General features: G+C 41.1%; 1 protein-coding gene across 1 annotated transcript; it reads right to left on the bottom strand.

Moving 5' to 3' along the window:
* Window positions 1–4789: 4789 nt before the first annotated feature.
* On the bottom strand, window positions 4790–15885 carry LOC145437983 (glandular kallikrein-3, submandibular-like; the record flags this gene model as incomplete). The annotated part of the gene is made up of 4 exons (XM_080315349.1): window positions 4790–5121; window positions 7943–8118; window positions 14281–14386; window positions 15730–15885. Coding segments are annotated over 4 exons (639 nt in total), but the record flags the coding sequence as incomplete, so codon positions are not given.
* Window positions 15886–21773: the final 5888 nt, after the last annotated feature.

Here is a 21773-nt window from a genome sequence, read left to right as displayed (position 1 = left end):
GACGTCTCCGAGCATAGTCTAATAATTGGTAATGTAGGCTATACTCCAACTATCTCATTCCTTGAGTGACGATAGCTTACAAGCAATCATGATGCAACGTACTAAATGCTCAATGTGATTGATAATTACATTTCTTCTGAAACATTGTCCTCACATCTATACTATTTACATGCCGAGATATCTTATTGGTCATATTTCAAACGATCTCGCATTAGGATTATAGATCAGGGAGTGGGGTAGATATAGTTTGGAATTCTCGCCACGCTAACCCCAACCAGATACTGTACTAATTATCACGCAGATCGCTGCAGTATTGATCTCCTGCAGCTGGGATAGTTTATGGGTGTGCCTATATTATGAATTATTTTGCGAGTATATACTTCAAACTTGCATGTGCCTCATGCCAATGTACCGGAAATGCGATGATATTCTTATAGAATTGGGGCGGGCAACTTCTCCAGTCAGCGGGCCGGAAATAGGAAAATTAGGTACTTGGCGGGCCGGATTGCTGAATGGATAAATTATTCGCCCATGTATACAAGGAATAAATCGTATTTAATGAATGTATTTTATCGACAGCAATGTCACTTCAAAGCCATTTTTCGCCGATAATGACAATACAATGTGGATTTGAGAATAGCATTGTCATACAGGCGCCGCCGTGTCTGCTTCTCTCTGATCAACTAACTCACGGTGCAATCCTTAATTAAGATTTCAAAGCGATTGATAAGCCCGGTACCCAAAATTTACCAAGAATCAATTCATTAGGGTTGAGCACATCGTAAATCCCGATAATGCAAGTCCTCTCGCTGCGACGAACTTACGCGTAAGCTCCACTCTCGCACGCTGCACAGTGCGCACAGCTCTATAATAACATACAGTCACTAAAATCTGACGTTTAGGCAAGTAGGGGGGAATCTCGGCAGACTGGGGCCGCGGGCCACATTATTATGTAAGACTGGAAACTGTCCGGAATGCAAGACGGGAAACTGTCCGCGTGCCGGAAAAAATCTTGTTGCGGGCCGCATGTTGCCAGTCCCTTTTATGGACAGTCCTAGATAACAATCTGCCGACTGCCGACTATCTCATTTTGCTCGCGGAAGCTGTAGAGTAGACGTACATGGCACCTAACCACCCTGAACTAAACCTCACTAAAACAGACTCTGTAAAACTATAACCAGGAATTAGATTCGCTAGCTTAAGCAATAATGACATCCGAAATATCAATAATACGGGTGCTATAAAAGGTACTATACTTATGATATTGAAGTATTTGAAAGTATGGAATATGTATCAAGTATGGTATGGAACAATGTTGGTATGGTATGGAAAATTGCAAGTATGGTATGGAGAGAGTAAGGCAGGTATGGAGTATGGAAAATTCTCGTTCCATACCATACCATGCCATGCCCTGACTGCATGATACATACTGTGAATATATTTTCGAAGATTTCACCAATGAGTAATGGCATTATAATTATTTTACGTTAGCCGAGTAGATGCATCTTGCGATTTTGTATGGAGCCCCCTCCGAGTAATTTATGTAAGTAGAGAACCCCCCACCACCAGCACCACCACCGCCACCACCACCACCACACACACACATACACACACACACACACACACACACACACGACCAAATATACTTAGACACATATTTTAGCCCTTCTCCAAACTTTCATTTTCGACTTTGCCTTCAAGTAATTTTGACATTTCTCCGAAATTACAACTTATTCTTGTAATTGAGTAGAAATGTGAGGTGTCACTTGTTCTACTTATGTAGTAACGCAGATTACTCCGACCAACTCTGGTATAGTAAAATATTGCGACAGAAAAATGTTTTTGTAATCAGAACTGACGAGGCGTTCAATCAAGCAAAACACAAACTCAAAAATATCTATAGAAATTAATCAATGCTCATCTTTGACTGCGTTAAGGCAAAGAAAACAACCTGTTTGATGTAGGGGAGATGTGGTACCGATGGATCACTGGGACCGAAAATACTTTGAAAATTCTCCATGATAATTCCATGATTATACTCCGTGAACCTGTCTACAATTGCATGCTGGCAAAATCTTTCCTCACATACAAAAAAATTCGACGTGCGTGAGCTATGGGGTCTCTCAGATATGTTTTTTGTTTTGAGGGGTGTAAACTAAATTTAGATCGACATATATATTTTTCTTTGTAGCCTTCAACACGAACAGACCAGCAATCATTTTTATTGTGAAGTGTAGGGCTTGTATCAGGCTATATAATGGCACCTATTATTTTTTCAGTACTTTCCTTGAGTGGAATTTTTTTCGATCCATGTATAAAATTCGTAGGATGGGAACCGATGATACAATAGCCAAATCAAGCAAAATAATCAAGCATACTAATCCTGTAACAAATGAAACATGTCTACGTACAGAAAATCTTTATGTAATAATTGCATATGATGTTTTATCGCTATAACGAGGTATTTGGAAGTCACACTGTCGATTTTCGGGCAATATGTATGTACCCTCAAATTTATAAGTCCGAGCCTAAATCGAAACTTGATTTTATGACAACATTTGAGTTAATATTTATTTTATTTTGTGATGGTTGCGATCAAACATTCTTCGTTGGCTTGTTGTAGCTTGAATTATGATACTGAGCAAGAAAAGTTGTCTCATCTGAGTTTTTTAGTGTATATGTGTCATAGGTCCCCGGGTCGTGTGCTATTGGACCCACCGGGTGGGGACCGATGACACGTTCGAGCAACAAATTTTGAACGTCCATAAATATTTTTTGGAAAGACGGATATTCATGTATATGTGCGCGATAGGTAGAGCTTGTATCAAAGTGCTGAGCCAGCAAAAGATCTGCTGTTTTCGGCTGAACATTTTGAGGCCCGCGATCATTTTCCAATTTTTGATCCATCGGTACCACATCTCCCCTAGCCCCAAAACCCTATCTCCGAACAGCAATTTTATTAGGCCTACTTCAATGTCTACACATAAACCGCAGTAAATATCATTGTATACGGTGGTATACTTCAGTGTTTCCAATGCAGAGATCCTGAGTCATGATGTAATATTTCGAAGCATTAGCTTGCAGGCAGGACTGTAACCAAGTCACAAAGCTCCGAGACATAAGTCGATCTCACTTTTTTAGTTTTGAGTCGAGTCAAGTCGAGTCATTTTTAGTTCACCACAGAGTCAAGTCCGAGTCCAAGTCATTGAGCAGAGTGTCGAGTTCGAGTCATGGTATTATGACTCGAGTCCGAGTCCAAGTCATTGCGTTGACTGCTCAGTTTCGAGTTAAAGACTGGTAAAACCCCTTTTTATACCTCTCTCGGGTGATATTGAATGGTTCACATTTAAAATATACTCCTTTTCCCCACTTTAAAAGTTTCTGGTGGCATTTTAAATTGCCACTACCAATAGGCAAAATACTAACAGCGTGGTTGCTTGACTATTCTTCGGAATTTCAATGAAATGTCTGTCTTGGCCGTCTGAGACTCGAGTCATGTGACTTGGTCCGATTCATGCGTAATGACTGGAGTCCAAGTCGAGTCAATACACAGATCGATTCGAGTCGAGTCATTTCTGTATTTTGAGAAAATGACTCGAGTCAAGTCGAGTCATCGGAAAATCACGACTCGAGTCGGACTCGAGTCAGCAACCAATCATTAACGTAAATCAATCATCCCTGTTTTTTGAGCAAATTTGTTTTGAATTTTCTAAACCAAGGGCTTCTGTGATACCGACATCAGGTAAAGATAGCATGTGCGATTCTGAGTGTGTAACGCTTACACAACTATGACTTATATGGCCGCGTATCGCTTCATTTCGGAAGCGGGTATCCGAGATCCACTCGCGTAAGTAAGTAATGAGTTGGCGTCGTTATTCGCTATCGCTATCCTAGTTCTACGCACTCAAGGTTCTCACGCACTGCCCTTATTGGGTGATTAGACACATTCCCGGCGTCGCATTGTTTCGAACCACCCGAGACGACCCTGAAGGCCTCCATCGCCAAGTTGAATATCCTTGGTAGATCAAAGAACCTCAAATGTCACCCTGCCATCGACGTACAAAATCACCGATATATAGTTCATTGCTGTCGCAGTATTCGAAGTTGGGTCATAAATATTTATGCTTTAATCAAATCGTTTCCTGACGAATGCGATCTGAATAATGTTCTATCGCTAATGTAAATTGATACAGTGCATATGGTCAAAGAGGTCACAACTGGTGTTCTTGTACAAATAAAAGTACTGCAGGTATAATTCTTCCCAATTCGCAGTAGAACTAGCGATTCCTGACACACGTCAAGACTATTCAAGTGGAAGCAGAAATTAAAGGACTAAAATTACACAAGCGAATAGCTTCGAAAGTAAATTAACTCTACGTGTCGAACACGCGCAGTAAATCAGATGTGGCTACTTTCGCTGTTGCAGATTGCATCTCCGCCTCTAATACGAAGGGACCATCAATCACGAATCATGTAGGGCGTAGATGCAATATCTCAATATATATTCAGTTACGGCGATGCACGGGATATTTCGGACAACTTTGTGATAGTGTCACTCGTAAAAGGGAATCAAATTTATCCTAAAACTACCTTCTATTTTGCAGAACACGTAGGAATGAAAAGCATCTGGTTTTACCTGAAAAGTCACAGAAATAGGTACAGAGGTAGCCAAAACACTAAAACCACAGCGACTTGTATTATTGGCACGTGTTTGCAAGCCCTGACTGATACCCCGAAACAGTAGGAGTACTTCTTTACTGAACATCTCTGCGCATTTCTGAAGAAGAAATAAAGAACCAGGCAATGCCTTTATTGAATCTTGCCGTACTTTCATCATTCAAATAAGTGTCGAAAAATAATGGCCTATATGTGCGATCTCTGTTTGTCATTGGGAATGCTCATAAGCCACGAGGCTTAGTGTCATGTAACCCAGCACGCAAATCTCTCTTCTCTTGGTGTCCCGGTGTATTGACGAATCCAATCCTCGAAATAGTACGTATTAGTGAAGACACCAGGAAAAATGGCGGAGTCGCATGTCCATGCGCCTCCCGAAACGATCCCCGCCAGATACCATCCACAGCTCGTACATCTTTGGCAGATCAAAGCGCCCCCGCTGTCACCCTGGCATTGACGTGAGTATTCAACAATGGTTATTGAGCGCAACCGGTTATCATCAAGTGTGATAGAAACAAATTGTTTTCAAATCAATGTTATGTGCAATAGTAATATAGTTTTTTTAATTTGTTTTCTCGAATTCGTCAAATTTAACTGCTTTTTTCGGGGGTTTCCCACAAGAGTTGAACTTCAATATTTTAACACATGTTATTAAACACATTTGAAAACATATTGGCGAAGGAATTTATTGACAACAATATAGTTCAAAGATTTTCATAAGTTTCCCTTTCTATTAACTGTAACTGTAATATGTTTAAGGCCGAGCAAAATCGAGTCTTTGTTTGATTCGATCCTGAATCGAGCATACGGCTTCGAATCGAGTCGAATTTTTTAATAACACCAGAGTTATGATCTCATAGGAGTTTATATAATACCGAAAGTATGAATATATGCACTTTTTACGCAACCACAAAGAAAATAATTTAAGTTCCACAATATATCAAAGATAATTCTACGGGTTGAGCAGGACGTACATTATTGTCATTTTCAATAACGGAGGTACCTTTGCACTAATGTTTACTATGCTGTGAAACGATCAATCGAGGTTTCGAAGCTTACACGGTGGTAAAATACTATCAAACTATAATTCTGGTTAATAAATATACTTTTTCGTAAAAAGAAGCATATAATTTCAGTTCTTGAAAATAACCCTCACTGACTACCCGACACGAATCGTTACCGCCCTAATTCACTGGTCGACATGATTTTAGTTTTTTGGCCAAAATAATGACTTATTAGTCAATTTTCGTACGCTTATTACGAATATGAAGTCGCTTTTTTCCTATCACGTCAAAATTTTTTATAATCTGTGATTTAAAACTTTGCATTTCGGTGCTCAAAACAGCCTGTTCTGTGACGTATTCCTTGCTGTTGGGTCATAGCTACAACCATTTTATAAGTATGTAAAGAAGTAAGTATTCTAGGCCTACTTTTTGATATCGGTATCAATTCAGTAATATTTTCTTCCTTTCAAAACACCACAAGACTGCGATACAATGAAAAGATAGGAAGGCGTCGAAACGAATTGGAGTAGTCTTTGAAATCAGACACCCACCTGGGCCTAGGCGATGTGAAGAAGAGGAATTCACAGCACAGTGAATAAAAAATAAAGCGATAGTGAGGCTGTGAAGCATTTGAAAACAAAAATCTTTGGCATTTGGTGTGCCAATGGTTTGGAGAGAGCCACATGGACTTGGAAAAGTTTGTTACTTTTACTCATGTGGTATTTTTTATTCAATGTAAAAAATCAGCATAAAATTCAATATCCCAATTGACTTGCGCAATACGACCGATTTCTCATGGGTCAGATGTCACAATACCATCGCCTTCAAAAGTTTTACCAACAGTTTAAGAATATTCTCTTGGTGAAGAGTATTTTGGAACTGGGAATTGCGCCTCTTTATTTATGCACCAAGCCTAAATGCTGTTTTGTCGCACAATACAAATCAATGTGGTTCTATCCCTGTAACTGGTACAACTAGCTTCAAGGGGTCTTACTGGAATATGAAACTTTTGATTTCAAATTTGGAATAGCCTATAGTACTCAAACTACTCAAACGTCTAAAGTTTCCGTTGATATTGAACTCATAAATATGCCACTGGTTCCACTGTCTAGAAAAGTGGTTCCCAACCTATTTTAGACACGGCCCCCTTTATGATAGTGAAAAATTTCGTGCCGCCCTTATCGTCATATCACAAAACCCAACCGGGATGCTAGCAACCTCAACAGATTGTTTGATGGCATGGAAGGTTATGACTGTTGATGACAGAATTAAAAAATATGAAATTCAGTCAATATATAGAGAAACACGCGTGAATTGGAGGTAAATCGCGCAGAGAGCAAAACATTTTCAGTTGACCGCTTCTTCACCCCTCTCCCCTTCAGATGCTTTCACGCCCTCCCAAGGAGGGCTCGCCCCCTGGTTGGGAACCACTGGTCTAGAACTACAAGGTATACTTGTTTTATATGTGAAGGGGACAGTAGAAATCATTGAATTAAATGTAAGCGGCCGATGAGGAAGTATCTTACACCATGCTTTGAAATATTTCAAAGCCTGCTCTTATCTACAGATGTTGTATTCCCACCATTATATATTAAACTGGATCTGATGAAAAAGTTTTTAAAGGCTGTGACCAAAGAGAGTGCATGTTCTAAATAAATTCACGAAAGGTTTCCTAACTTGAGTTTATACAGTATAGAGTGTATTTGTAGGAACTCAAATCAGAACACTCACCAAAACCCCTTTTTTCTTATAGAATGGCGGATTTGGAAAAATTACATAACTTTCTTTCATTGAAGTTGTATCTAAATTTCTTGGAAATACCGAGGATCCTGATTATTTGGAGGGTTTAGTTCAAGATAATAACACCTCAAATCCAATAAAGTAAATTGAGAGCTTTGCAGCATGTGTTTCGTATCATATACGGACCTAAACGGGCATAAGCGCCCTTAATAGAGCCGTTTCTGAGTAAAATTTGCATTCGCTTTTTGCGAAAAATTGTGACGAGATAAGTGAATTCTGACGGTAAATTCGGAATAGGCATCGTCAAATTAAGTTAACTCAATTAATCGTTATAAAAAAACAAAAAAATGGGAAAATATTGACCAGTGTTATGTTTTTACAGGCCCTCAGGACATAGGACGTATACTGGTGGCCTGGTTGATGGTATGCTAATTGGAGAATGGAAATCGACACCCCAATTGATACTAGAGACAGCTAGAAGTCAAAGATAAGCATCGAAAAATCAACAAAGACGATACACTCACGTAGCACGGACCGTGGGCGTCGGAAAATAATCCTGAGCAAATGTGCTTCTCATTTATACGAGTAAAAGTATAGATTCCAGCCTTTTTGTAAATTTCTATGCACGCATCATTTGGAAACACCTTAACCCGTGCTTCTTTTAGTAAGTCCGATTTGCTCTCGCGTATCTTTGGAACAGCTGAAATGCATAAGAGGTTAACGTAAGCTACTTGTTATAGGTATGATAGTATTTCCATAGGTGTAAATAAAAAATTGAAATACTGACGATGTGGCGGTTGGTCGAAAATAGGGGTACCTCAATTTTAGGTAGACCTATTCCTTGATTTTTCCCAAGTAGGAATATCAAGCAAACAAAGCAACACCTGATCTGAATATATCTATTTCATCAGTGGTTTTCAACCTTTTTCACCTCGTTGACCAGTAAAATTTTAAAACATATTTGGTGGACTGGCGTACCTTCGAACATTAAAATGTGCCGTGAATTTAAAGCAGTGTTTCTTAACCTTATCACCAGCGTCCCCCCCCCCAAGGATCAATTTGGATCTTGAAGGGGTCGGAAACGCTCAGCGGGCGAAATCGGAGGCGCACGTAAGCTACTTCTTATTGGTATGATAGTATTTCAATAGGTGTAAATAAAAAATTGAAATACTGACGATGTGGCGGTTGGTCGAAAATAGGGGTACCTCAATTTTAGGTGGACCTATTCCTTGATTTTTCCCAAGTAGGAATATCAAGCAAACAAAGCAACACCTGATCTGAATATATCTATTTCATCAGTGGTTTTCAACCTTTTTCACCTCGTTGACCAGTAAAATTTTAAAACATATTTGGTGGACTGGCGTACCTTCGAACATTAAAATGTGCCGTGAATTTAAAGCAGTGTTTCTTAACCTTATCACCAGCGTCCCTCCCCCCCCAAGGATCAATTTGGATCTTGAAGGGGTCGGAAACGCTCAGCGGGCGAAATCGGAGGCGCACGTAAGCTACTTGTTATAGGTATGATAGTATTTCCATAGGTGTAAATAAAAAATTGAAATACTGACGATGTGGCGGTTGGTCGAAAATAGGGGTACCTCAATTTTAGGTAGACCTATTCCTTGATTTTTCCCAAGTAGGAATATCAAGCAAACAAAGCAACACCTGATCTGAATATATCTATTTCATCAGTGGTTTTCAACCTTTTTCACCTCGTTGACCAGTAAAATTTTAAAACATATTTGGTGGACTGGCGTACCTTCGAACATTAAAATGTGCCGTGAATTTAAAGCAGTGTTTCTTAACCTTATCACCAGCGTCCCCCCCCTCCCCCAAGGATCAATTTGGATCTTGAAGGGGTCAGAAACGCTCAGCGGGCGAAATCGGAGGCGCTGGGCTCAAGGGGCGGTATTGGGGCGCTGAAGAAAAATGGCGTCGCAGTAAAGGGTGTAGTATGGACATATGAATATATGCCGACAATATTTGTGCCGAACTATATGCCGACAATGTTTGTAACTTGTGACGATGTATGCTTTTCTTTATTATAATAATGTAGAATTAATTGCGCGTACTTTCAGATCGCCAAATCCCATTTAAAATACAACCATCACGCTACCTCGGGTTATTTTTCACAACATGTTTCGAACTAGGTATTTTATCCCGCAGCGAATGGCGTGTCGAACGAAGAAAGAGGCCCTGTACCCCTTTTGAGAGTGAGAGTTGTTGTTGTTGCAACTCGTGGTTATTTGCGCCCACACAGTAAATATCATAATCGCATAATGACATGTCTTCATGAACTTCAGTCTTTTGTCGGCTCATTTGCTGCCTCCTTTCTCGAGTTCGGCTCTCTCTTCGTCTGGGCTTTTCAATGCGCTGTATTACAGCGGGATCGGCGATGAGGAGCCCAGATAAACCTCCGACACATAGAAACATGGCAGAGCCGAGACTCGAACCATCAGCCATCGATGTCGTACATTAAAGATGCTTTGAAGCTTTTTGGTCAAAATTAATAACTAAATATATTGTATTTGAGAGCTACAAAATTAAATCTTCAGAATATTTCTTCATCGTATCATAAAAGATAATATTGTTTGGTGTCGTGACCGGCAACCTTACATGAACGATATATAATATACGGGCTGCTTTGTTTGGAATACATTCATGTTAGGGTTATTCGATCATATCGTAGGAGACCGTACCCGAAGGTTGTTATAACAACTTTAATTTGATCCCGAATATAACGAGTACAATAGTCATAGCGCTATTAGTCGAGTGCTGGTCCACGGGCGCGATTCAAGCTATTTCAGATAGTGAAGTCTCAACCTGAAAAGACCGACCGGACTTCGAACTCTTGCCCCTTGTTTTACTACCGTCTGTAATATATGCGGGGCGCTAGACCAAGACAAGTATCGAAAGGGGGCGGTGCAAGAAAAAAGGTTAAGAACCACTGATTTAAAGTATGTAAGTATGGTACTAGAGCAGTGACTCTTAAACTTTTTGACACGCCCTTCTTGATGCTGGTGGAGAATTTCGCGGCCTCCTTATCGCCACATAAAAAAACTATTAAAAAGAGCACCAAGTTTGTTTGCAATCCAAACGCATAGTCTGATGGCATTTAAGGTTATTACTGTTGAGAGACCTTTTGAAAATGAATTTCGGACTATACAGAGAGCAATAGGTAAATCGAACGAAGAGACAGAAAAATTTTCAGTCAAATCTTTTGTCAGAAATATATTCATGATCAATGGTACCACGAAGCATATACAATTATACATATTTTAGCGATTTTGGTGTCTAATACCTTCTATTTCCTCACTTGGGCTTGGCTAAAGCGTATGTTACCATAAGCTAAATCTAAAACCAATGGCGCCACCCCGTTTTAAGCCACTTCGATCTAAATCAGTGGTTTTTAACCTTGTCTTCAGCGATGCCCAGGGGGTGGAAACGCTCACCGGCGAAATGGGGGGCACTGGGCTCATGGGGCAGTATGGGGGAGGCGCTGAAGAAAAATGGTCTCGCAGCAAAGGGGGTAGTAAGGACATATTATTATATAGTTTAACAATAGTTCTATATATTCCTGAGTTCTCGTTGCAAACTAATGTTCGTAAAAATCTGTCAAATCACAACGTTTGTCGTTGCGCCCATCGCAAAATATCCACCGACGATGTTTCCAAGAATGTAGTGGTTTATTTACTTCATGTAATATGAATTTGGCGTACTTTTGGATTGCAAATTTCCCGGTAAAGCCCTCCCGTCACGCTAGCTACTCCACGTCGTTCAGACGTCTTCCTATCTTTTCATTGTATCGCAGTTTTGTCGTGTTTTATAATCATGAAAATGTTATCAAGCAGACACTTTTACTGATAGCTCGAGTTAATCTCCACAAAATGTCTTGAACTAGGTATCGTATCCTGCAACGCACTGCGTGTCGAAATCGAAAAGGCACAATACCGCACAACTTTTGAGAGTGATTTTTTTCGTACATTAAAAATGTTTTAAAGCTTTTTAGCCAAACTAATTATCTAAATATACTTGTATTTGAGAGCTACAAAATTAAATCCTCAGAATATTTCTTCATCGTATCATGAAAGATGATACTGCTTAGAGTTGTTACTCCCCTTCATGTTAAAGTAAATAGCTTGATGCTGTAGTAAATTTAATGTTAGCAAATCTCTACCACATTCTCAGTTGATACAGTAGTCACACAATGCAATAAAACAAAACCCAATAAAATTACCTTTCGCGTATTGCCAATCGCAGAGGAGAATTCGGGATGTGTAGACCTACATCGATCTCGAACCAAATGCTATGAGCCCACAGGCCTTATCCGATGGTTGCTATAACAACCTGGATTTGATCCCGAAATAGCACATACAATTACATCATTAGTTGGTCGAGTGGTCTAATAGTAAATTCCCAACCCGAAACCGGACTTCAACCACATACCCATTGTTTGTTACTACAGTCGTTAAAATAGGGGGGCGCCAGACTCAGGCAATTTTTGAACGGGGCGCTGGAGAATCGCGAATCGCGAACATTTTTCAGATTCACGAATGGATTGTTTCATTAATAGCATATTCACCGGTAGAGTTGATAGATGGAGTGCTTTCGAAAATTTAGGGGAAGTTATAAATTATAATGCATCTTCGGGTGGGCCAGTTGTTATTAGTAACTTTGTTGCATTCTGTTATTTCTTGACCTCCCCAACAGGATTGTCGGTCTAGTCCAGTGGTTCCCAACCTTTTTCGACTCATCGCCCCCTTTTGAAGCTCCACACCGATCATCGCCCCCAAATATTGGGAACTGAAAAACAGCACTTCGTCAGCCCCCCACCCCCCTAAAAAATGTTGGTCTTTGGCCCCATAGGGTGATAAACCAATACCCAGACCCCCTCAGCAAGTGGCCTTTTTGTCGCTACATATCAGCTATACCCTATTTCACGTACTGTTTGGTGAGTCACCGTATTTCGCAAAAACGCGCCAAGCGCGACAAATTTATATAATTAATGTTTGTATCGGTCAATATGGTTGATGTGGTATGTTGGAAAAGGTAGGACCCCTAAATAATAATTAAACATCTTCAGGCGGAATCGTTGTTATATTGACTTCTTTACATGATGCTATTTCGGGACCTCCTATATTATCTGCGATGTCAGAAGATATGGAAGTCGTCAAAACGTACCAAACTAAAAGACGCACATGATTTCATATTGGTATTTCGTTACTGGCAAATATTTTTTTCCTTGCGGGATGGCATTTGTCCTATAGGGTTAAGGTCGCTAGGACAGGAACATTCGACGCCAGCATTGGGGCGCCTATATTTTTGAAAAAGTCGCATGAATTTCTAAAAAATTACTCTATCATTCATGTTCATTCACGAAATAATTTTGGGCTTCCTTCAATTTCGGGCGCCACCCCCAATTGGGGGGTTTCGGGTGCGGCAGTTACGGTCCCGACTCCAATATCGCCGTATTAACGCGCCATCGCTCCCCTATCGCTCCCTTCGTTGTTTTCGCCCCCTATCGCCCCCTTCGCCCGTTCTCGCCCCCTAGACCGCCGAATCGCCCCCTGGGAGGCGATATCGCCCACGTTGGGAACCACTGGTCTAGTCGAAATATTTTGGAATCGCTTAAATGTACCAGAAACAAATTTCTTCCATGAGGAGCACACGATTCCGGCTTACATTGCAAAGGGCGCTATTATATTAAAATAGAAAAATGAAGGTGCATTGAATCGCGCCGGGCGCGAAAGAAATTTTAAGATTGAATAAAATCTCTGGAAAATTCGGGGTTGACTTCATAATTTCAATTTGTATGGCGACGGCCGTCAACACATACTAATTGAATTACGTGACGACGGCCGCACAAATTCCCTTCTACGGCCACAGGTTGCCTGCCCCTGACACTTTCACGCATTCATCAGTCACTCCTAATTCAGAGACATATTCTGATCGGTGCCAGGTCCGGAATCAGTCACAATCTAGCACCCGTGCATGGATGCAACAACGCAACTATGACATTTCAAATCGTAGTATCATTCGGATTATTGCCGTTGTTTGAACTTTTCAGCACATATTCAACTCATTCCGTGCTCAAGAAACTTCATATCTCACAGGCGGCTTCACCCCCTCTCTCAAGGGGGGCGCGCGCCCCAGTTTGAGTACCACTGTGCTAGAGAGTGACATTTCAAGGTATTGTTGCTGATTAAATAGTTTCATGGATGGTAGTCATGTAATTTTACGGCAGCGAGTCTGCTGATTTGAGTAAAAATTATCTTGCCCAGATACACGTGTTATCGCTGAGATTAGATTACAGTCTTTCGCGCCGAAGTCTGTGGACCAATGAATCCAAGACGAAGGATTGTGAAAAAGGCGCGGCTTAGCTAGTCAGCTCGCACTGGACTTGCGCATCATGTGGTTACCAGAGACGCCTTGAATTTCAAGTCAAATCAATCATGTTTCCAGACCTAATGATAGCACATGAAGCTCTGAATCAGTTTAAAATTCGGCATTTTAATAATTTGTTATCAGACAAGCCTTAAACATCTTGTGTCTTGAAATTAAGGCGTAAATTTTCAATATTTTGTGCGGACCTGCAGAAAAGACGTCGCGGACTGGCGGTTGAGAACCACTATATTATAAAATATACAAGTTGAACTGTCGTATAGATAGCAAATTACATGTGTTATGATGAACAGATGGTTTCTTTTCTCATTGCTTTGTTTTTCATTTGTTTAGTTATGTCTCATTGTGGGTCGCACAATAAGACTTGTGTTAGAAGTTGGCCGCGAACTGAAAAAGGACGAGAAGCAATGGGTTGAATGAACATCTGAATTCACGGTAAAACAAGACATATGTTGAATCGTACTTCGACCCCATCCTATCACCCGGCATGTCGCGTCCACCGGAACCAGTTCTCCTCTCGGGAGGCCAACAGGTTTCACATATTCCGTAATGACCGCGTCGTGTTGCAGCTGTAGGCAAATATTATCGTGTCTTAGCCTTGAAATTTCTTGATTTTCATAGCTCAAGATTTGCCACTTTAACAAGCATGAGGGAGGTCAACGCATTCCAATTGAGCGTTGGGTGGAAAAGATCAATGAGATGGGTTTATTCTGTGCAGAAGACCAATTGTTTACCACGAAGCTTCGTGCTAGTGTCATATAGGACATACTCACACCTTGTTTATACAGAACAACAGCACTATAGGCTAGTGTTATCCAACCTTATTTGATGTGGTGAACCCAGAAAGTTGTTGTGAGGATGTACTCTGTTCACTTTAAAGCAGTGGTTCCTTACCGTTTTTTCTTCATTCCCCACTTCAGATTTATTCCCAGTCTTTATTCCCCACTGCCCAACACTATCGTCGTATTTCGCTATAACTTTTGTCATTACGGAGTATCTCTTTGCTTGTTTGAGTACACCAGGCACACAACCAGTCAACCAAACCAGTGCACAAGACAATCGCGTATGACTGCAACACAAAACGTTTAGTGAACCGATACCGGTAACCCTCAAAATTTAGAGAACACGTTATTTCACGCCATACTGGTCGTGCTGGATGCGTCTGTGACGCCATCATTGGTTTTCCATAGTTAGAAAATGAGTTTTTGTTGACAATGCGCAATATTAATTTTCGATACATACATTCCTGAGCAGGTAACTGGTAACGGTAATCGCGCATGTGTCTCCGTAAATATGTAGACTATCCTGTATATAATGTTTACCAAATGCGTCTATCCGTCACCAAACATCGACTTCCCCCCAGTGGGGAATTCCCCGCCGACTGGGAACCACTGCGTTAAAGCATACAACTAAGGCGTTGTTGCGTACCAACGTTGCCAGAAAATTAATATGTTCATGTCCCCTCACGGCTGAACGTATGCATATAATTGGAAAGCTGATTACTTGAAATAGATTAGAATCTACGCTCAGGCACTACTTTATGGGAAGCCGATTACTAAAACAAAGAGATCAGCATATTCGCGAACCCAATAAAAAGGGAAATGACCCAGGTTCAAAAGCACTGCTTCAGTGCGACAGTTTGTAATGCAGCCGTTGTGTACCTTTTCATGCTGATGCACCCAACGCATTTTTGTCCGCCATGGGGTTCACTGTGCGTAGCGGTTGAAGACCACTGCTCTCTATTACATTACAAATATGCATGCTTCATTTACAAGTTACGTAATCAGCCTATTACAGCAACTGCTGCAATGGAATGAACTTTATGATAGACGAATTTATAATAGGCTACTTGGGCCTACACTCAAGCTCTATTAGATTGCTCTACTTTGAATCGAGGCGCATGACACTGCACCTTTAGTAATCCGATGTCATTGTAAGGAAACACGTAGTCCCGCCGAGTATAGAATCTCGTAACATTGATGGCTTGGTGACCCGCATCTGGATTTCGGATTGTATTGGAACCAAGTAAGACAAAGGTAGGCTGTGGGTGGCTGTGAATATACAAGAGTGATTAGGGACGTGCCGGATTAATTCACAAAGGAAATATCGCGAAGTAACAAAACTTTCGTGAACAAACCATTCGTGTTAGTCCCATTGTCACGCAACAAATAGCATTGATCACTAAATCGTAAAACTGATTCAGTAACAGCACACATATATGCCATGCATATCATTGATGCACTTTTACTCACGCAATGCAATGTCCAGCGGTCACGACCCATCGCCTATGTATCAGACTCCCACCACAGTATTGTTATTTGGTTTCTTGTCTAATTAGTGCGGCCTGGAATACATGATCACCAACGTAAGAAATGAGAGGATAACAGGCAGGGCCGTAACAGCACTTCGTCAGGCCCCCCCCAAAACTTTGGTCTTGGGCCCCCCATAGGGTTATAGACGTAACTTCTGGGGGGCGAAGCCCCCCAGACCCCCCCTCCGGCGATACACTGTTTACCACTATTCTTCATTTCATTGGGAGTATGTTTAGTGAATCAGCTTTTGCTGCCTGAGCGCGCGAAGCGCGGAAAATTTCTAGAATTCATGATTTCATCGGTCAGTATGATCGGGAATTGCATATATTGGTATCAACTTTTATCTTCTCTCTGCTCACGTAACCAGATTTGCCGGTAGAGCTGATTGAGGTGTGTTTGAAAAGGTAGGACCACTCAACAATAATTAAACATCTTCGGGCGTATACCCGTTGGCAGGAACGAAACAGCACCTCGTCAGGCCCCCAAAAACGTGGGTCTTGGGCTCTCATAGGGTGATAAAACGACCCCCCCATCACGTTGTTCGCGTTTGTCACGAAATTATCTGTACTGCATTGTGAGCCAGCGCGAAGCGCGAAAATTTTCGATAATTTATGATAAAATCGGTCAATCAGATCGGCGATTGCATATATATTATGCTATCAATTTATTGTCCTCTCTGCTCACGTAATTAGATTTACCGATAGAGCTGAGTGAAGTGTCTTGAAAACGGGAGGGCCCGTAAATAATGATTAAACATCTTCGGTCGGACGGACCCGTTGATATGACTTCGTTACATGATGTTATTTCGTGAATTCCAGTCTGCTATATCAAAAAATATAGAATCGCCCAAACGTAGGCTTCTAAACTAAGAGACGCACACGATTTAAAATTGGTATTTCTTCACTGGAATAAAATTTTTCCCAGCGGGATGGTATTTGTATTGTGAGGTTCAGATTGCAAAGACAGGAACATTCGGTGCCAGTCATTTAGGCGCCTATGGACAATTAAACCTATATGCATTTTGTATAGCCTATATAACGAAGTCTTCGGTCTGCATAAGGGCATAGACCTTTTCGGCCAAGCTTTTCTCGCTGCCGATCGTTCTGGCACACTTCTTGGAGTCGCATGTTATATGGCCTAAAACTTGATTGTATGTCATGGTTGGTCGTGGCGCGGTAATGGCCCAATACCCTATAACAGGGGTTCTCAACCCGCGGCCCGCGGGCCGCATGCGGATCGCAGACGGTTATTTTGCGGCCCGCGACATCTTTCATTATAAACGCAATTCCTACTGACACGATATTGTTACATAATAATTTAGCTACTTAGCACTCTTATCGCACCGTCTCTGTCTCGTTTGATTTCTGATTCTTTGATATGTTCTGGTTTCTTGATATATGCTCGAGTGTAGATTGTTATTGTTTTGAATCGGTATTCGGCTGGATTCTGATTGAAGACAATTCCGTCGTGTAGTACACTTTTAAAGAGTGTTTCACTCACCGCGAACGGTTTGCACGGATACAAGCACAAAGAAGGGGAAATTAAACGGCGGAAACTGGGTTTGTAAGTCTGCGTGGAGCAATTAATTTGCTTTCTCAGATATAAACGGAAAACCTGATGTGACATATTTGTCGAAGATCAGTTGTCGTAACGAAGTGTAGAGGCTTAAAATTATACCACGACACTTTCTTCTGAAGTTGTACGTATCGCCTGATGTTAGAAAAAACATTGCTAGCTAGGTGTCACGCCCACCAATCTATATTTCGAGGCATTGTTAAAATTGTCGACGATGTTACAGACACATGGTTCAAAATTGCTTTGAATATCGCTAAATCCATGAAATTTGCCGGAGAAGGTGTCATTTCAACAAAACCTAAACATACTATGCGAATATTCGCTGCTTCCAGAACTTAACAGCAAGGACAATATCATCTGACAGATGTTAAAGCTACAGTTATCTGATTGAACCGTAACCAGAAGAGTAACAGCAATGTCAGTCGATCTTTCATCGCATGTTCTGAAATACGTTGCCGCGTAGACTACTTTAACCTAGCATCGGACGAATCCACTGACTCCACAGACACTGCAAAGCTAGTTATCTGAGTGCTTTTTATCAGAGTGGAAATGCTGGCAGAGAAAACGCGGGGAGGGCCGAGCGAAAAACATCAACTTAACAAAGCTGACTCCTATATGTACGACTATTGGTGCAGGGCTCCAGCCATGGAAGGAAAGGAGTGGTTGATTGATTTGTTCAGAAATGACCCGAACGCCAGACTTCTTCTCATATCACTGAGAGCTCAAAGTGATGATGGCCTTTGTAACGAAAAAGTTCCCGTAAATTTATACTTGCTCGCTCACGTATTGAAAGAGAGAGTTTGGTTTTCTGGTGGACGGGTTTGAAGGTGGATATACCGACTTGGCAACTAATGTAATACACGCTCAATGACGGGTTATACTTTCGCCGCTGGAAGATAATATTCTCACAGAAAACAACAACTGAAAACTTACGAACACTGCTTTAGAATGCCTAAAAATGTACTAAACGACCGTATACGACTGGTAAATAGGCTACAGTAGCCTAAATTTAATAGTAGCCCACAAATACATGGAAATAATGTTCTGCGGCCCGCAACGTCTTTTGCTGTTAAAATGCGGCCCGTTATACAAGGGAAGTTGAGAACCCCTGCCCTATAATATAGAGAAACGGCTACATGAAATCGCGCGCAGCGCGAAAAATTTTGAAATAATTGCATAAATTTTGAAAAAATACTCTATGATTTATGCTAATTCACGAAATAATTTTGGGCCCCCTTCGAGCTCGGGCCCCCCCCAATTGGGGGGTTTGGGGTGCGGCAGTTACGGTGCTGATTAACAGGAATACAGGAATAACTACAGAACGACGTAAGAGAGAGCGCGTTTTATTTTAATTCACGCGTCTATGGGTTGCAAGTTCACCTTCAAACCACATTGATGCCAGAGTCCCGTCTCAGAGATTAGAAGAATTCTCATCGTCGCTATATATTGACAGATCGAAAATCATACTCCGAAAACAGCGGTTCCTAAACTTTTTAGACCGCGACCCAAATCTGAGTTTCAATAGCATCTCGCGACCCAAGCCTCACACATCGAAAAATGAATTTAACATTAGTATAGGTATACCACGGTTTTACGGGCATGTTTGACACAGAGAGCGCGCAGACAACATTTGTGCGAAACGCAGCACTATGAAACATGTCGAACGCATGTGATTTCAAATTGGTGTTCATTATTTTGTACAGCATTTGTACTACTGTCTGTAGCCTACTCAGATTGCAAGGACGGGACTATTCGGTTTCAACCATTTCGACGACCGCTGATATCAATATCGAAGCAGCCAGCGACGGTTGATTCTGGCCAAGGTTTCATCGCTGCAGATCTTTTTGGCACCGCACTCTGCCAAGCCGTATGTCGACAAAAACTTCTTATCTTCAAACTGCTGCATAATGCCTACCAACTGTCTCGGACTGTATTTCCAGAGAAACCAAAGTCTGACAAATCATACCGTGAATACGAATCAATTTGTCTATTACAAAGGTCGGCACATTTGCATGATCAAGCTATATTATATTGGCTATAGTACGCAACACATTGACCGCGGATACGAACGGAGTATCATCAGGAAATCGCTCGAAGCGAATAAAATTTTTTGTTTGTGCAAGAAATTCAACTACCAATACCGGCATATTAAAGGATTTCTCTGATGCCGTCGCGACCCAAAATTTTACCATTCGCGACCCACACGTTACGAACCTCTTTCCTAAGACATCTGCTTGATTAATGGTGTCGAAAGTCTGTACATGGCGAATAAACAAAGCATGGTTCTCGTCGTGATTAATTGCGAAATGTTTACTCTTAAAATCAAGTTCTCTGTAATCGATGATGAGCTATCCGCGACAGTATAGTACCGGTATCGTAGAAATTATATAACTTCCTGTAATTTGGAACAATTCAGCTTACATATCATGTGTGCAACTAGTCGTATGCATCCAGACGACACATCACACTGCAATGCACGATTTTCATTTTTGCTCACGAGCGCCGCCATTATGGTCAATGGATGGCGGCAGGTGAATCGTGCTTCATGCGCGCAGATGGCAGTTTTGGAGTTGGTTTCGTTATTTATCTCCGTGGGTTGTCGATTTGATGCTGTTCATGGTATCGATGCTAAATTAAGGTAAATAGCACGTTCATTATTAGCATGGAATATTTTTGAGCGAAAAACAGCCTATTTTCAGTCGTTTTACGAGGTCTTTCGGTACTGGTTTGTGTTGTGACAACTGGTTACTCACGAGAACGAGAAGCCGAGAACGTGGCATATCAGCTTAACCTCTCCTAAGATATAGTTCACATATATTTGTAAATAGCTGGTCGTAACAGATATATTCAAGTAATTTAAATTAGTGAATTTATTCGTGTAGTACAGTTTATGTTTGATACCGTATGGACTTGGACATGTTTGTTTCTTGCAAAGAACTTTTACAGTAAAAAACCTATTATATTGCCTGTAAGATAACAGACATGAATGGATATGCGGGATCGTGGTCTGTGACAGGGAGATCACACTATCATTGTTGTGTTCTGAAATGCAACAACGACTCAAGAAAACCATGAATCTATCTTTTCACAGGAAGAAATGGATATAAAAAATTAGACGTGAACTCGGGCAGAATTTTAAAGTGAGTAAATTACCAGAAGTGTTTCAATCAGATTATACTCTCTCCTGTTCTTTTGTGATAACGCAGGGTTGTAACCAAGGCGCTCCGAGTCACAAGTCAATCTCCATTTTATAGTTTTGACTCGAGTCAAGTCGAGTCATTTTCAATTCACCACCGAGTCAAGTCCAAGTCATAGAGCAGAGGGTCGAGTCCGAGTCATGGTATTATGACTCGAGTCCGAGCTCAAGTCATTATTTTGACTGTTCATGCAGTTTCCAGTTAAAGTCTCGTTAAACCCACTTTTTAACTCTGTTTGGTGATATCTAATGGTTCGCATTTATAATATAGGCTACTAATTTTCCTCACATTTAGCAATTTCTGGTCGCATTTTCAAGTATTAGTACCAATAGACGAAATCCCAATAGTGTGGTTACTTTACTAGGCTATTCTTCGAAATTACCATGAAATGTTGGCCTTGGTCGTCCGAGTCTCGAGTCATATGAGTTGGTTCGAGTCATGTGCGATGACTCGAGTCCAAGTCGAGTCACTACACAGATTGACTCTAGTCGAGTCTAATCATTTCCGTATTTTCAGAAAATGACTCGAGTCAAGTCGAGTCATCAGAAAATCATGACTAGGGTCTGACTCGAGTCGAGTCATTACAACCCTGTGATAACATTGCTATTGACTTTTGTCTAGATAACTGGAAATACTCATTTTTGAAGGGAACATTTTAATGACGAGGATTTTGTCTTGCAGACGTCACTATTTGCAAATTGGAGCAGTTCCTGAGATGTTCGAGTGGATGAAGTCGCCACCATCAAGAAGGGTGTTGCACAGGCATCAGAGGTGAGATCAATGTAAACTGACGTGATATGATGCTACAAATTACTTTCAATTCTTAACAATGACTGGTACATTTCGCTAACTCGGCACATATATCAATTGGG

This window comes from Botryllus schlosseri, chromosome 4 (assembly GCF_051294905.1).
Source record: "Botryllus schlosseri isolate E-star chromosome 4, Bs_hap1, whole genome shotgun sequence".
NCBI lineage: Eukaryota > Metazoa > Chordata > Ascidiacea > Stolidobranchia > Styelidae > Botryllus > Botryllus schlosseri.
The sequence above is the reverse complement of the archived record's forward strand: the minus strand, read 5'-3'. Positions and strand labels throughout refer to the sequence as shown.